The sequence below is a fragment of the Rousettus aegyptiacus genome, unplaced genomic scaffold, assembly GCF_014176215.1.
Source record: "Rousettus aegyptiacus isolate mRouAeg1 unplaced genomic scaffold, mRouAeg1.p scaffold_m13_p_7, whole genome shotgun sequence".
NCBI lineage: Eukaryota > Metazoa > Chordata > Mammalia > Chiroptera > Pteropodidae > Rousettus > Rousettus aegyptiacus.
This window is the reverse complement of record NW_023416310.1, coordinates 40220456-40238660: the sequence shown is the minus strand read 5'-3', so window position 1 is coordinate 40238660 and position 18205 is coordinate 40220456. Positions and strand designations below refer to the sequence as shown.

The 18205-nt window shown below is 34.8% G+C and overlaps 1 protein-coding gene across 11 annotated transcripts in view; it reads left to right on the top strand.

Moving 5' to 3' along the window:
- LOC107519877 (WD repeat containing planar cell polarity effector) overlaps positions 1 to 18205 on the top strand; it is a 298814-nt gene that overhangs the window by 108515 nt on the left and 172094 nt on the right. For all 11 annotated transcript variants that reach the window (XM_036225119.1, XM_036225120.1, XM_036225126.1 and 8 more), the window contains one exon: positions 1157 to 1348. In XM_036225119.1, the coding sequence (XP_036081012.1) occupies positions 1157 to 1348 (192 nt within the window). The remainder of the gene's footprint in view (positions 1 to 1156; positions 1349 to 18205) is intronic.

The following is an 18205-nucleotide window of genomic DNA, read 5'->3' as shown; positions in this document are numbered from 1 at the left end:
TGATTTCAGTTCCTTTTGATGTGCATTCAGAGGATGAAGAGGTCAATAATATTATGGCCATGCAAATAGAAAGGGGTTCCTTTTGACCATATTAAAAAAAAAATAGCAGAGGATTATTAAAGCATTAACCTTGATTTTAATGGCCTTGGTTGAGTGGTGAGATCACAATTTGGATGAGCCTGATTATTTACTAAATACAATACATAAATGCAACGGGTTCTTAACACCCATTGCACTCTGGCATTATCGCATTACTGCCATCCTTTGTTGCCTTGCAGACAGGAATATGAAAGCAATCTGTCATGTAGTGAGACTGGCTCCAGAAGCATTTCTCTGATAAGAAGACCCCCTGCCCTTTGCTAGTGTCTGGTCCAGTAGGCTTAGCCATGCGCTTAATCCCCAGAAAGTGGTTCGATTATTGCTGACCAGCAATGGCAAGATAGTTTTTTTTTTCTTCCAAGCTATCAACCTTCCATTAATTCCTTAAGCAGAAATACGGTGCAATCTATATTTCCTTGGCATGTGTCACCCAGATGGTGTCGTGCTTATGTTTTCAAATAACCATGTTCCAAAATAACATAGTTTGAATAATAAATTCTACAATCCTTCCTAAGAAAGAGAATCATAATTCTCAGAAGCTGCATAAACTTTTACACATGATGCTGTAGCTTATCCTTTTATGCAGAATATATGTGTATATGTCTCATATATTTTTTAAAGTGATATTTGCCTCAAGTTGTTTTTCCTTTTATTGTTGTCAGTCATTGTTAATGTTTTATGTCTTAAACAGCAGTCAGACACTCTTGGTCAGCAGTACTGAACTTGTCATTTAATATAGCTGGTCTTAAATCCTACGTGTAGGTCGATGCTGTCAAGCAACCATGACTGTACATTTTGGTATTGATTGGGATTGCTACAGCCAATTCCTCCCTAACTCACGGTTCTCCTTTTCCTTTCCTCTGCTAAAAATGGAGAGAATTTTGAACATATGTCTTTTTTTATACATGTGTCAAAAGAATTTAGTAAGTTCTGACACCTCCATTTAACATGCGTATTTACTTGCATTTATCTACATTTACAGATGCTTTAATTTTTATAATACTCTAAGGATTTTGCATGAAAAAATTATTCTTGTATGTTTTTTTTTAACCATTAGATTTCCTATTATGAAATACCTGGCCCAGTAAACAAGACAACAGAGCGTCATCTAGCTATCAATTGTGCTCAGGATATAGTTGTTTGCTGGTGGCCACTGGTCAGTGATGATGCTTGGCCTTGGGCCCCTATTTCTTCTGAGAAAGACAGAGCCAATCTGCTGCTCCTGGGTTATGCTCAAGGAAGATTGGAGGTAAGTCTAAAATATATGCATTTTATCGAAAAGTAAATAAAATAGGATTACTAGTATTTTTTCTCTGAAAAAATGCAAATGCTATTTTACAATCTATAATTTATTTTTCCAAATATTCAAAAAAGGAATATGAAATGGAATCATTGAAAGTATTATATCTAGAGGATACATAGACAATTTCAGGGCTGGCCTGAATAGCACAATGATTAAAGCAAGGCTTCTGTGTTCACTTCCCACCCCTGCCACTACGGAGCTCTTGGTCCTTGACCAAGTTATTAACCTCTATGTGCTGTGGTTTTATTATTTGAAAAAATAGAGTTAACGAAGATAAATGAGTTAATAAATGCATTTAGAACAATACCCATATATAGTAAACTCTTTTATCGTTGATCACTATTGTGATGCTTGTTATCATTATCAGCATTATCCTTACTGTTTGCTCATGATATCATGTCTGTGAAAGCTATGTTATCAGTCACCTTCTTTAAAACTTCAGTCAGTCAGTTAACAAACAGTCAAATGCCTATTTTGTGTACAGTCCTGTGGTGGTGCCAAATAGTGGCTGGGCCAAGAATTTATTTATAGAGCAGTGGCCTCTCAATCTAGTATCCTGCCTTAGACAGGAGCACCAAAAGGGTTAATCTAAGAAGCAAGGACAATGTCTCACTCTATCTATTCCAGACCGTAGTTTTATCATCATTTATTACTGTGAACCTATGGGTATTTTCAGCTCGTATCAGTACATCGAGTATGAAATTATGTTTTACTTTTTTTTATAACTTAAAAAAGATACCCTTCATTAAAAAAATTGTTTGCCTGAGTAAAATAGTATGTTCCTCTAGTTTTTCTAAGTCTATTGTCTTTTAAGCTTTAAGAAGTATTTGTCAGAATTAGTATTCTGAGATATAATGAACAAGTCTAGGTTTTTCCTATCACTATCTACCTTTCTTGTTTTATAAGCTTTCAGGCAATTATTTAAGACTGAAGAGTCCTTTTTGATTGCTTGATTAATTAATAATTAACCTTTTTCTGGAACTTTTCAAGTTCTATTGCAGTAACTAAAATCACTTGTAATGCTCTAGATATGGATTTAGTGAGGCCAAGGAAATGCTTTGTTCCTGTTTACTTCCTGTTCATGCTCACCATTTTATTGATCTTGTGTCTTGAAGCTAATTGTGTAGACTTCATTAAAATGACTTATATAATAAAGCCAATTATAATTCTGTTAAATGTTATCTCATAATAAAAGTAAAAATAATTAAATCAGCCTTTAGTTATACATTGCACCAATGACCTTCATTTGAAATGAGTGTATTACATGAAATTGGGACTCCTCTAAAAGGATCTACTTGCCTCATCTCCTGGTGTCATCTAGGATATGGACTTTGGAGTTGAAAAGACCTGGATTTGCTTGTTGTTTGGACTGTATTCTAATTGTGTGACCTTAATCAAGTTACTACCTCAAAGCTTCTAGCTAATTTTGTGTTCTTTGGCCCTGGGTAAAAGTATAAAGTTTTATACTTTTTAAAATGATGAATTTAAACCAGATAGATCACCGCCAGGTCTTTGACAGCTCTAAAAAGTGCTCATCTTGATTCTGAAGCACACATCTGATTTAGCCTCAGCCCTGAAAAGCCCACCTTGACTGACCTTTTCAGAAAGTGCTATTTCCTCATACAAATCTGTGTTCTAACCAAATGGTTTACTCACTGCCTCCTATTTCTCATCTGCCTGTACACATTACTATTATTTCTACTTGAAAGGCCCTTCCCTTTCTGTTTCTACATCATTCAACAACTATTCAGTATAACAATGGAGTAAGAAAGCACTATATTTCATGTCACGGAATATGAATGCAAAACGATCTCTGCCTGCAGGGATCTTAGTATCTACCAATGAAAGACAAATATGAAAATATGTAAGTACACTGTAGTGTTAAATGGTGCTGTGAATAGAATATGTTTAAGCTATAGTAGGAGCCAGTGGGGAATGATTGATTCTACTTAGCTAGAAGGAGGCTTCACAATTTGCTCAATTATGAGATTGGTACACAATTTTACTTTCTTTTACTATTCTAAGTTTTATATCAAGGTTATAATAGCCCAGTGTAGTGATTTGGCTAGCTTTTTCTTTTTCTTCTCTCTGAAACAGTAAAGGAATATCTAATACTTAAATGTTTGGTAAAACTCACCTAGAAAATTGCCTGAGTGTGGTATCTTTCAAGGAAAGTAGAGTTTTCATACTGGTCCTGCTTTTCAAGGGTTGTTTGTTTTTCAGAAATTCTCCTTTATTCTTTGAGTTTTATTCCATAAGTGTATTTCTGGAAAATTACCTATTTTATGTCAGTATTTGAATAGATTTTCATAAAGTTGTGTATGACACTTGTACATGATTTTTAATTATTCATCACTGATCACATAATTAATGTCACCCTTTTCAGTCCTAATATGTGAAGATATATAATTCATTTTTTGGCAAGTGGCCTTTATGTTGGTTTTGGCCCTTTTAGTCATTCAATCAAAATTAAACTGTAAGAAAATTTGGAAAGATATCTATTTCAGCACCACATGTGAATTTCTGTATGCAAAGGTGAATGTCTTTTGGAAGAAATGTTTAGAGAAATAATTATTTCTTTTTTTGAGTGTGACGACATCCTCTTTATGAATCGTAGCACAATTTTCTTTTAGAATATCATGAACTAAAACTACTCTATATTAAAGTAATATTCAGGTATAGCTTTAATTCTTTTCACTAGTGACCAATAAACTTCTTGAACTAATCATCAGAATAAAAAATATTATGTACTCAAACCCTGAAATTCAAACTCAAAAAGTAGTAACCTCACAGAGAAGAAATTTAATCTTTTCATCTATTAAACTATAGAATTTTAAAAAAACATTTCTCATCCAAGTAAATTAGAAAAGCTAATAAACTTTTTTTTTTTTGGACAGAGGCAAGATCCTAGAGTAGTGGTTCCTTGCCTTGGCAACACATAGCAGTCACCTGCAGAGCTTTTGTAAATGGCCCACCCAGACTAGTTACATTAGAATCTTCAGAAGGGAAGGAGACATCAGTATTCTTTTACATGTTCCCTAGGTGATACTCATGTATATCTAAGTTGAGAACTACTGCTTTACAACAAAGTAAAAAAAAAAAAAAAATGTATATATATGTATATATATATATACATTTTTTTTCATCTTTTTTTCATAACAGACCATGGAAGGGATGAAGCCCACATACTGAATGCAATGAGTTATTTTTTTTAATTAATTTTTTATGGCGTCATTGGTTAACAAAAGCCAATAAGTTTCACATGTACACTTTAACAGTAAGGCATATATGTAATTACACTGTGTGTTCACCTTCCATAGTTAGATTTCTTTCTGTCACCACATATTTGACCCCTTTTACCCCATCCACCTCCCACTTCCTCCCCCATCCCCTACTCTCTGGTAACCACTAGTCCATAGTCCATGTTCATGAGTCTTTGTTTGCTTGTCCTGCTCATTTGTTGCTTTAGGTTTATATCCCACATATAAGTGGTATCATGTGATTTTCAACCTTTTCTGTCTGGCTTATTTTGCTTAGCATGATTATCTCGAGATCCATTCATGTTGTCGCAAATGGTAGTATTTCATCTCTTATTATGGCTGGGTAATATTCCATTGTATATATGTACTGCAGCTTCTTCAGACAATTATCTATCATAGGACACTTCAGTTGCTTACATATCCTGGCCACTGTGAATAATGCTGCTGTGAACATCAGTGTGCAAATACCTTTGGGTTTTCAAGTCTTTGGGGGTAAATACCCGGTAGAGGGATTGCTAGATCATATGATAGGTCAATTCTTAGTTATTTGAGGAACCTCCATACAGTTTTCCATAGTAGCTATACCAATTTGCAGTCCCACCAGCAGTGTATGAGGGTTCCTTTTTCTCTACATGCTGTCCAACATTTGTTATTATTGTCCTATTGATTATAGCTATCCTAACGGGTGTGAGATGGTATCTCACTGTGCTTTTGATTTGCATTTCCGTAATAGCTAATGATCTTGAGCATCTTTTCATATATTGGCCATTTGTATATCCTCTAGGGAGAAGTGTCTGTTATCTGCCCAATTTTTGATTGGATTGTTTGTTTTTTTGTTTGTTGTTATTGAGTTGTATGAGTTCTTTATATATTTTGGATATGAGGCCCTTATCAGAGGCATTGCTTACAAATATGTTTTCCCATTCAGATGGTGGTCTTTTTACCTTGTGGATGGTTTCTTTTGCTGAGCAGCTTTTTAGTTTGATGTAGTCCCATTCATTTATTTATGCTTTTACTTCCCTTGCTTTTGAGGTCAAATTCATTAAATTCTCTTTAAGTTCAAGGTCCTTCAGTTTAGTTCCTTTATTTTCTTCTATGCATTTTGTTTCAGGTCTTATATTCAGGTTCTTACTATTTTGAGTTAATTTTGGTGTGAGGTGATAGACAACAGTCTAGTTCCATTCTTTTGCATATGGCTTTCCAGTTTTCCCAGCACCCTTTATCAAGGAGGCTTTCTTTCTCCACTATATGTTTTGGCTTTTTTGTCAAAAAGTATTTGCTCATATAAATATGGGTTTACTTCTGGACTCTCGATTCTATTCCACTGGTCCTTGTGTTACTTTGTAATATAACTTGAAGTCGGGAAGAGTGGTGCCTCCAGCCTTGTACCTTTTTCTCAGGATGACTTTGGCAGTTCGGGGTCTTTTTTGCTTCCATACAAATCTGATTATTTTTTGTTCTATTTCTTTAAAAGATGCTGATGGGATTTTGATGGGGATGGCATTAAATCTGTATAATGCTTTAGGTAATATGGTCATTTTAACTATGTTGATTCTTCCAGTCCAAGAACAGAATATCTATCCATTTTTTTGTATCTTCTTCGATTTCTTTTAATAGGGTATTAAAATTTTCATTATATAGGTCCTTCAAATGTTTCATTAGATTTAGTCCAAGATGTTTTATTCTTTTTGTTTCAATTGCAAAAGAAATTATTTTTTCCACTTCTTTTTCTAATGCTTCCTTATTAGAGTATAGGAACACTATGAATTTTTGAACATTTATTTTGTATGCAGAAACTTTACTGTATTTGCTTATTGTTTCTAGTAGTGTTCTTGTGGACTCTTTAGGGTTTTCTATATAGAGAATCATGTCATCCGCAAATAGAGACAGTTCGATTTCTTCGTTTCCTATTTGGATGCCTTTTATATCTTTCTCTTGTCTTATGGCACTCACTAAGACCTCCAATGTTATATTGAATAACAGTGGCGGTAGTGGACATCCTTGTCTTGTTCCTGATCTTAGAAGGTTTTTAGTTTCTCACCATTAAGTATAATGTTGACTGAAAGTTTGTCATATTTGGCCTTCTATACCGATTTTGTTAAGTGTTTTATCATATATGGATGCTGTATCTTGTCGAAGGCTTTTTCTGCATCTGTTGATATGATCATATGATTCTTTTTAATTTGTTTATGTGCTGTATCACATTAATCGATTTACATATCTTGAACTATCCCTGAGCCTCTAGGATGAAGCCTACTTGATCGTGGCATATAATCTTTTTAATATGTTGCTGTATTCGGCTCACTAGTATCTTATTTAGGATTTTTGCATCTGTGTTCATGAGAGATATTGGTCTGTAGTTTTCTTTTTTTGTGTTATCTTGACCAGGTTTTGGCATCAGGGTAATACTGGCCTCAAAATGAGTTGGGAAGCATTGCCTCCTCTTCGATATTTTGGAAGAGTTTTTGAGGAGAACAGGTATTAAATCTTCTTTGAATGTTCGATAGAATTCACTGGTGAAGCCATCTGGTCGTAGACTTTTACTTTTTAGTAGGTTTTTGATGATTGTTTCAATTTCCATACTTTTGATTGGTCTATTTATATTTTCTGGTTCTTCTTGATTCAGTCTGGGAAGGTTGCATTTTTCTAAGTACTGGTCCATTTCTTCTTGTATGGACCTGTACTGGTCCATTTTTTCATAGTATTCTTGTATGGTTCTTTGTATTTCTGTGATGTCAGTCGTAATAAATTCCCCTCTTTCATCCCTGATTTTGTTTATTTGTGTCTTTTTTCTTTAGTGAGTCTAGCCAGGGGTTTGTCAATTTCATTAACCTTCTCAAAAAACCAGCTCTTTGTTTTATTTATCTGTCTGTCTATCTATCTATCTATCTATCTATCTATCTATCTATCTATCTATTGTTTTTTATTTCATTTATTTATGCTCTAATTTTGATTATTTCTTTCCTTTTGCTGACTTTAGCCTTTATTTGTTCTTCCTTTTCTATTTTTTTAAGATGAAGTGTTAGGCTGTTTATTTGGCCTGTTCTTGTTTTTGCAGGTAGGCCTGTAATGGTATGAACTTTCCTCTTATGACCACTTTTGCTGTGTACCAAAAGTTTTGATACGCGTACTATCATTATCATTTGTTTCTATGTATTTCTTGATCTCTCTTTTAATTTCTTCTCTGACCCAGTTATTCTTCAGTAGTATGTTGTTTAGTCTCTATGTATTTGTAGTTCTTTCTTCTTTCTCTTTATAGTCGATCTCTAGTTTCATAGCATTATGATCAGAGAATTTGGTTGGTGTGATTTCAACCCTCTTATATTTGTCGAGGCTATCTCTGTGTCCCGAGATATGTGGTCAATCCATGAGAATGTTCCATGTTCACTAGAGAAGAAAGTATAAGCAGCTGTTTTGAGATGAAAGTCTCTGTAAATGTCAATTATGGCCAGTTAGTCTAATGTTTCATTTAAGGATATTATTTCCTTATCGATTTTCTGTTTGGATGATGTGTCCATATCCAACAGTTGGGTATTTAGGTCCCCTACTATGATAGTGTTTTGGTCTGTTTCTCCCTTTAGTTCTGTTAGTAATTGCTTTATATATTTCGGGGCTTCCTGATTGAGAGCATACATATTAATAAGTGTCATGTCTTTTTGGTGCATGATTCCCTTTATCATTATGAAGTGTCCCTCAATATCTTTCTCTACATTTTTTACGAAGTCTATTTCTTTTGATATTAGTTCTGCTACTTATGTTATTCTCTGAATGATATTTGCTTGACATCATTTTCCACCCTTTCACTTTGTATCTGTATTTGTCTTTGAATGTGAGATGTGTCTCCTGGAGGCAGCATATGGTTGGGTTTTATGTTTTGATCCATTCTGCAACTCTGTGCCTTTTTATTGGTGAGTTCAGTCCATTTACATTTAGGGTGATTATTGAAATACAAGATCTTCTTATAGCCATTTTATCTTTTGCTTTTTGGTAGGTCAGTGTTTCCATTGCTTCCTTGTCCTTGTGTTTCTGTTTTCTTTATTTTAATTGGCTTTTGTGGGTTTTCCCTCTTGTCCTTCTTGTTTTATGTTATATACTTTGGTTCTGAATCTTCTGTGTGTGGTTACCATTATGCATAGTAAAGAATAGTTTAGATATCCTCTTCTTCTGTTCCTGCCTTATCTCCATTCCCCTTTGTGAGTTTGGATCTTTGAATCCTCCTGTTTTCGGTCATTGTTATTGCATTTTTCCCTATGTATGCGGAACGTTCATTACTATCTTGCTATAGGAACTATCTTATTATGTAAGCTTATAATGCCCTGTTCTTAGTAAGGATTGTACTCCCCTGCTTCTATTTGCCCGATAGTCACTTTACTCCTAATTATGTATTTTTTTTTTTTTTGTCATTTTATTTTAGGTGAGCTGGCCCCTTTCAGAATTTCCTGTAGTGCAGGCCTCATAGTGGAGAATTCTCGCAATTTTTGTATGTCTGGAAAAGTCTTAATTTCTCCTCCATATCTAAAGGAGAGTTTAGCTGGATACATTATTCTAGGCTGGTAGTTCCCTTCACTTAATAGTTTAAATATTCGATTCCATTCCTTTCTGGCTTGTAAGATTTGAGCTGAAAAGCCCAAGGATAACCTAATGGGTTTTCCTTTATAAGTTGCCATTTCTTCTCTCTGGCGGCCCTGAGAATTCTATCTTTGTCATTGATTTTTGATAACTTTAATACAATGTGTCTTGGTCAAGGCTTTTTTGGGTTGAGATTTTTGTTGAGGTATTTGGGTGTTCTGTTGACTGCTTGAATTCCTAGATCCAGCTCATTTCTTAGATTTGGGAAATTCTCATCAACTAGTCGTCTGAAAATGCTTTCTAGTCCCTGCTCCTTTTCCTCGCCTTTGATAATGCCCATTATTCTTATGTTTCCTCTCCTGATAGTATCAGCTAGCTCTCGTGTTTCTCTTTCATTATTTTTCATTCTTCGGTTTCTTTCTTCTTCCTCTGATTTATTTCTAAATTTCTGTCTTCGATATCACTGATCTTATCCTCCATTTGGTTGACTTTATTTCCCGAGCTTGCTATTTCATTTTTCAACTCTTCCAGTGTGTTTATCTCCAGAAGTTCTATTTAGTTATTTCTGAGGGTTTCAGTCTCCTTGCTCTGCTCATCTAATTGTTTTCTCAATTCCCGAAATTGTTTATATGACTTGTTTTGAACTCACTGAGTTTTTTTTTCAGAAGTTCCATTCTTAATTCTCTGTCACTTAAGTTGAATATTTCTATGTCTGGAAGCTTTTATCCTGGAGATTTTTCTCTTTCTTTCTGAGATTCCTTACCACTTTGGTTTTTCATGGTGCCTTAATGAACTATTTCTTTGCCTGGGCATTATTTGCTGTTTTTCCAGAAAGATATTTATTATATAAAGGTCTCTCTTTAGCCTATTGCAAAGAAGGCGCTTTTCTTTTGGTTTCCAGTAGGTGGCGTCTAAGCCTCTTGGATTCTTGCTTTATATAAAGCCTTAATAATGCCTTTTTATTTACTTGTAAGTATTTAATCACACTCGCTACCCAGTTTCGGTTTCTGTCAGTGTCAGCAACAGTCTCGGCAGCATTTGCGTAGATTCCTCTGGGGCTCTGTGGTGGTTGGTCTCGGAGGGTGTGTGTGTAGGGCCCCTCTGGGTTGGGAGTAGGGGGTTGTGGCTCAGCCTCGCTTTTGTAGCCGTGGCTGGTAAAAATCAACTGTTGTTTCTCTGCTTTCCCACTTCTCTGCTTTCTGCCCTGATGACTGGGCCCTGCTGACGGCTGTGTGGAACTCATGACTCTCCCAGTCAGGGCTGTTCAGGGAACTCACTGCACCTTCTCCTCTCCCCCTACCTTCTACAGGTAGCTCCAGTGACTATGAGAGGCAGCTTCTTCATTTCTCACAGCCTACCACCCTGTGGTAGCTCTTACGTGCAGATCCCACACTCAGATGTGCCAGTGTCATTTTGGGTGTTTCAGATGTTTGTGTGTTTTGTTGTTTCAGATGTTCAGATTATTGCTGTTTCAATGGGAGAGATGTGGGGATGTCTCTCACTCCACCATATTTCTCCAAAATCCTATCCGCAATGAGTTTTAACAGTAAATTTTAAGTAGAAAATGGGCTTACCAAGCAGCTAAAAATAAATAAATAAATAGATACATACATACATACATAAATGAAGGAAACAGACATAGGTAAGCTCTCTGTGACTGAATTGTTTGTTACAGGAGAAACATTTTTTTAAATTTATTTTGTGGTTATTAGAAATCTTCTGGTTTAATTTCACACCATAGAAGTCTAAACAGTACATATCTCAATTGGAAGCATAAAGCATAGTTATGTAGTCTGGGAATGTTCAAAAAACAATAAATTTTTACAGTATGACTTCATTTAAAAACTTTTTACTAATGTATGTGTATATTATCATATATAACATGGTAGTATTTTTATTTAAATTCTGCATACTCTTTATACCTCTTTTTAGAAAGTTGCCATCATCTTAAAACTATTTACTTTGTCAAAAATGTGATAACAATATTTATTCTTTCCTTATCTTTTATTTGAGCCTTTTTTTTTTTTTAACTTTTCAGCCATATGGATTTGGTAATGCTTTCTGACTGTGGTGTTAATTTCAAGATACCCTACTCAGAAAAAGTCACCTGAATTTGTTTACCAAATTAATCAGAAACACATAAGGAAAGCTATTCAATGTTAAACCTATTGTCGGGGCTAGGGAAATAAATCCTTACAAAGATAACTTTTTTTCCCATAAAAATTAAACATCTTTTTGCAGTTATTTACAGGAGCATCAACTGATGGGAAAGTAAAAATGTGACCAACTTTTAACAAAGTATAATTTGATAAAAGAAGCAGACAGAAATCACTATAAATACATTCAACTGAAAACCTGAAATATTAAGAAACATCCCTTTCAAAGAACTGTATGTACTGTAATAGCTTTCAACCAAACAGCAAAGATTTTCTGTTTAGAGATGATTTTTTTTTACTTTTTATTATAAAACATACATAAAACCACACAAAATAAATATTTTAATATGCTGTTACAAAGAAGCACCCCTGGAACCACACTTAGGTCAAGACATAGAACTTTGCCAGGTACGCGAAATACCACCACATATTCTGTCATGATCTCAACTTCTTCCTGGGCCTCAAAAATAACCTCTATCATGACTTTTAATCACTTTCTTGCATACCTATATAGTTTTTATCCCCTAAATATACACCCCCCCAAAACTGCAACTCAATAAAATTCATTTAAAATACTTTTAGTGTGTCTCAAATTTCTTTTAATCTACAAGTTCCCTCTCCATTCCTTTCTTAAAATTTATCTGTTGGAACTGCAGTGTCCCACATTTGGATTTTGTTGTTTGTACAATCATGGTGTAGTTCAACATGTTTCTCTGTCTTTTGAAAATTCTGCAAATTAGTCATCAGTTTTGGCAAGACTCTGTGGGACGGGGTGTTCTTTTATCAGAAGGCACATAATGTCAGATTCTCTCTCTTTTGGTTGTTTCTTTTTTGATGGTAGCAGCTATGGATTTTCAATGGCTAGATCCATTAATTCCTTAGGCTTTCAAAATGGCAGTATTCTAATTATTATTATTTTTATTAATTGGGATACTTTTATAAAAAGACACTTCCATTAATTTCCTATTTGTTTTCCCAGTGATTGGATTCATATAATATAATTAGTATAAGTGTCTTTGTTTCTTTTATTTATCAGTTTTCAAGATAATGGATTGGTTCCCAATCATTCCCTAAAGGTAATCAATTAGTTTTGTTTTTTTAAATAGCATTATTAATTCATGGATTTAAACATATTTGACAATGGTTTTCATAAATTGTAACTGTTATCCTTGTGGGAACTTGGGTTGTCTTATCTTTGGCCAGTGGGAACTTCTTTAAGTTGGCTCTTCTTTTTGTCATGACCCCAGTGGTCTGCGGTAGCTTCCCTGCTATCGAGTATGACAATATGTTCCATGCTCATTTTGTACATTTCCTGCCTCAGACCTAGAAATAGCCATTTCTTTAATAAATTCATTTCTTTTAATGGAAAATGGTATTTTAAATCCAAGTGTGGGATCTAGGGATATCGTGGTGTTGTTATTGGGGTAGTCATTGTTTCTAGGTTTCCTCTGTAAAGAGAGCTAGAGGTTTTATACATACATGTATTCAGAGTGAGTTCATATTGATACTGGTAACTCAAATTCAGGATTACAGGGTTTTTAATTTAACCTCTTCTGTATTATATCTCTGTCTCCTCTCTTTCATGCCAAAAATCCTAGGGCCACAGGGGATGAATTATATCTTATAATTACTTGTTTACTTTGTCCCACAGTCTGCAACTAACAGTCTCAGAATATTCATAATATTACTACCACTGCTAATGTAAATTACTAAGAACATTAAAAAATTTTAAAACTGTTTTCTCATTTCTCCCTTTTCATTTTCAAATAGTCATACTTTATTTACATTAATGAAGCATATAGTCATTACATAAAATGCTCTCTCTCCTTTAATCTCCATCTAGTCATCCATGGGTTTTGTGTTTAGTTGAACTGTCTCTTTCATGTGAGGATTTAGAGAGATTTTTCTTTAGAAAAATTATAGCAAAAGGCTAGTATTTCATAAAGCTGCTTTTTCACATTTATCATACTGTTCTGTCTACTTTTATGTGCATCTTGAATGTTTCATAATAAAGAATTTAAAATAAAGATGCCTTTTATCTTAAAAATTTTTGCAAAATCAAGGAGAAATGTAGATTTAAGAATAAATTCTAGTAATAAGCTAAGAACTTTTGATTGTTGCATAATCTTTTAAATAACCTGGGTGCTCACTGGTGGAAGTTTTCATTTCCAGAAAAAAGCATTCTACATAAACTTTTTTCCTGATTTACATGTTGGATGATTTTAAAGGGGTTATAATAGGTACCCATTCTAGCTAAACATGAAATGTAAGAATCTTGAGCCTATCTCCAGCTCACCATGATTGTTTCTCTACTTTTTGTTCTGATTTTTAAAATATCTTCCAGAGAAGGTATCAGTCATGTTGACTGTTGTATACCTTTCCTTCTCTATACTATACTGTTTCACCTTTGATGACTTTTGGATTAGTTTTATTTTCTTTTTTCAAATTTAGTTTTATAAAAATAAAAATAATCTCAGTGGCATTTTTTTTTCAGCTAGTTTCAACCTTAAAGCAGACTGATTTCAACTTGACTGAAACAATTCACTTCAAGAAGGATACTACCAACTTGTTTATCCTCGAAATTGGGACATTACAAGAACATTAAGACTCTATCTTTTCTGCTCTTTCTTAGCTTGAATTTTTTAGTCCTTACCATTTTTTTTCCTTACCACACAGTTTTTTTAAAAAAAGAAGAAAGCAAAACAACAAAAAATAAAACACTGAACCATGGTCATCCATCTCTTTTCTGGTATCACAGTCTCCCATCATTGGCCACTTCTAATGTTACATAGCCTGTGGTTTGGCTAACACACCACCTGTGTTTTTGTGTTTTTCTTCCTTGTACCTTCCCGTTACCTTAGAATTAAAGCAGATTCCTTCAGATTTGCAGACTTTCAGCTAGTCACCATACACTGTAAAAGTATTTTTTTTTATTTCTTAATTATCTGTAACTATTCTTCCCCTTCTCCTTGTTTGCCTATTCTATCTTTGTTAGATTTTTTTGCCCTGTTCTTTATCACACACATTATCATTTGAATTGTAATTAGTAGTTCCTGTGTGGTGATGGATGTTAACTAGACTTACTGAGGAGATCATTTTGCAATATACATAAATATTGAATCATTCTGTTGTACTTCTGAAACTAATATTATATATCAATTATACTTCAATAAGAAAACAAATGAATGAAATAAAGAGAAGGGAGGAGAGGGAGAATGAATCAAGAACTCAATGAGAAAAGGGAATTCTTGATCATGACATTTGCAGAGGATAACAGAGAGCATACTTCATTGAAGGTGGGAGTAGACTTCATAAATTAATCTCGCTAGATTATTCGAATATCACCAGCCACAGTCCTCTCCTTTTGGATTCTTCTCTCCTTTGTGGTTTTTCCTCAGGGCATTGTCACTTAGCACTTCTCCCTTTATTACACACCGTATTTTTACATTTACAAATTTACAAAGTATGTTCTTTATTTTCAGTACAACTCAATTCAAGAATAAAGCATCTTTAAAAGAAGTTAGTTTATGAAGAACCTTGCCTTCCAAACTTCCTCAATCATGAAAAACAAAGTTTCCTATATTATTTACTTACTTGATAAAAATAGCTCAGCACAAGCTTCTTTCTTCCTCACCCCAAAGTTTACAGGCCCCATTGTCATTGCATAATTTGTCTCTTCAGTCCCTTCACCTTTTCCTCATGTTTCTCCTCTCTGTAGGATCCCTCCACCACACTAAAGGTCCTAAAGCCCTATGGTTCTTCTCATTCCCTCTCTCTGATCACATAAAAAGTTGATACATTCATATAAATTTATTAATTAACTGTGCTTGTGAAGCAGTGTGTCTTGCAGAGATCTTGGTTTTTAGAGTCAGACCTAGATTCAAGCTATAGCTCTATCACTTATTAACTTTGGGGTGAGAGGAACTTATACCATCCCCTACCTTCATTTTCTTTTTTTCTAGACTGTACAGGAGTCCCCCCTTTTCCATGATTTTACCTTCCTTCGTTTTGTTACCCACAGTAACCACAGTCTGAAAATATTAAATGGAAAATTGTAGAAATATAATTCATAAGTTTTAAATTGCATGCCATTCCGCAAAGCATGATGAATCTGTACCATTTCACTCTGTCCCATGTGGGACATGAATCATCCTTTTGTCCAGCATACACTCTACCTGCCCATTAGTCACTTAGTAGCTGTTTCGGTTATCAGATCAGTTATCACAGTGCTTGTGTTCAAGTAACTTTTATTTTACTTAATAATGGCCCCAAAGCACAAGAGTAGTGATGTTGGCAATTTGGATATGCCAAAGAGAAGCCATAAGGTGCTTCCTTTAAGTGAAACGGTGAATGTAGGAAAGAAAAATATCACATGCTGAGGTTATTGAGATCTATGGTAAGGATGAATTTTTTTATCCATGACATTACCTACTTAAAAAAGTAAACTTTATCACAAGCATTTATGTATAGGAAAATACCTAATATATGTATATAGGGTTCAATACTTTGCATGGTTCTGGGATCCACTGGAGGTCTTAAAATGTATCCTGTGCAGATAAGGGGAAACCACTGTAGATGGTAATAACTAACTTTGGAGTATTGAAACGATTAAATAAAATATGTATGAAAAGTGATTAGCACAATAACCCTACTTTCTGCCTTACTATTGGTGGATTTACTCTTTACTGAAACTTATGCACACTCAAGGGTTTTTTAGTCTTTTATGGGGTCTTTAATTATGCTACATAAGACATTTTCCTCCCTTAAATAAATTTTAGCCATTTGGTTAGGAAGATAGCAGGTGATACTCTGGCCTTTTCTAGCTTTTTAAAATTATCTGGGATCGGCAATGGACAGAAGGCATATATGGAGTCCATAGTCTTCTAAATTGGTTCTGGTACCATTTCCAATGTGTATATGTGGTTTCCTACACCAACAAGCAATTTTTGGACACCAGCAGGGTGTCCTACAATTAACTAAATTCTGACACCATCTGTCCAGATTTGGCATCAATTTCTACAGGTTAAGACTTCAGTCCTACAAGACTGCCCTTGCCCATACTTAAGACCCCACTTGTAAGCCTACATTGTTACCTATGCATCTGACCCACTGGCTACAGATTGGAGGTTCGCATAACCACCTCCTTGGACTTCAGACATGAGTCATAAGTCCAGGTTATTTCCTATACTAATGACCAACTAGCTATAGATCAGAGGTTCCTAAGACCCTTTCCTTGGGTTTATTTTGCTAGAGCAGCTCACCGAATTCAGAGAAACATTTTATTTACTAGATTACCAATTTATTATAAAAAAAATATAACTCAGGAACAGCCAGATGGGAGAGATGAATAGGGCAAGGTATGAGGAAAGGGCACAGAGATTCCATGTCCTCTACAAGTCCTTTTGGTTTTTTTGGAAGCTTCATTACAATGGCATGGTTGATTAAATCACTGGTCACTGGCTATTGATTCAACCTTCTGCCCCTCTTTCCTCCCTGATCACATGGCTGGCTCCATTGGCAACCAGCCCCCATCCTTAGATGATTTCTGGGAGTCACTTCATTAACATAATGAAAGACACTTTTGATCACTCTCAGCACTTAGAAACATCCCAGGGTTTTGGGAGATGTGATCCAGGAACAATGGAAAAAGACCAAAGATATTTCCTATAAATCACAATATCACGCTCCCCTTTTAGCTTATTTCTTTTGGTAATACTATGGAGCCTAGTGGAGAGTCTCACAAAATTTGGAAATGGGAAATCCTGGGGTTCTTCTCTCTGGATCTTGAGCCTAACTTGTTTTATATCAGGACTGTCATATGGTTGGGCCCCTCCTTTTAGGTTGTCTGTATAAGCACAGACCCTACTCAAAGTCACCTAGCTTCTCAGTTTTCTGCCCTGAGGCTTATAAAACTTTAAGCTTTCTGGAAGTATGATATTTTAAACAGCACTGTAGTGGTGGTTTTTTTTTTTTTTTTAACTCATAGTTTTAAAAAGTTTATTTCATATATACTTACTAGCATAGCTTTTGGCTAGCTGCTACATGAATACCAAAAAAAGAACAAAAAAAGAAAAGGCATGAAATAAATAAAAAGTTTGGTTTTTTAACTGTAAATGAAGACATGACCAAACATTAGAAGTAAATTAAAGGCCGAATATCACCAGAGAGTCATTGGCCACATTGGAGTGTGGGAGGAGGTATGGAGATGAGATCAAGGGAAGGATACTTCTTAGCTGGAAGGAATCTAGAAATTGGGATAGCATTTGGTTTTGTTCTTCAAGTGTGATTGAGATTGGAAGGATAAAGTCTCTTTGGGTGAACAGCATGTATTTCAGCAAAGGACATGGGTGAAGTTGTTAGAAATGCATTTTAAAAGTTTTAAGAGGTTTTTTTTTGTTGTTGTTGTTTTGTTTTTGTTTCTGTTTTTTAAGCAAAAATCAATTCCATTCAGGCAGTGCCAAATAGGAGGTGGCTAGGAGCTCTGCACTGACTGGAGCTTGGGGAAAAGGCTTATTGAGAGAAAGTACAGGAGCAAAGAAAGGAAATTATTTGACTGACTATAGCTGAAAGCCCAGCTGGTTGCTCATGACTGGTTATCTTTAATGTTTTGATTTTGTAACTTTGAGGCACTTACAGATTTTGATTTGCTTATGTAGGATCCCATGGCATTAGAGTCACATCAGTCTAATGGCCTCCTTGTTTAATTAATTTAACAAGTTGGAGAGCTGGAAAATACAGGGCATGGTTTAGTTTGAATTCAGAGTAGAGTAATGAGGGGAAACTATAGGAGATAACACTAGAATTTGCGAGTTAATTCC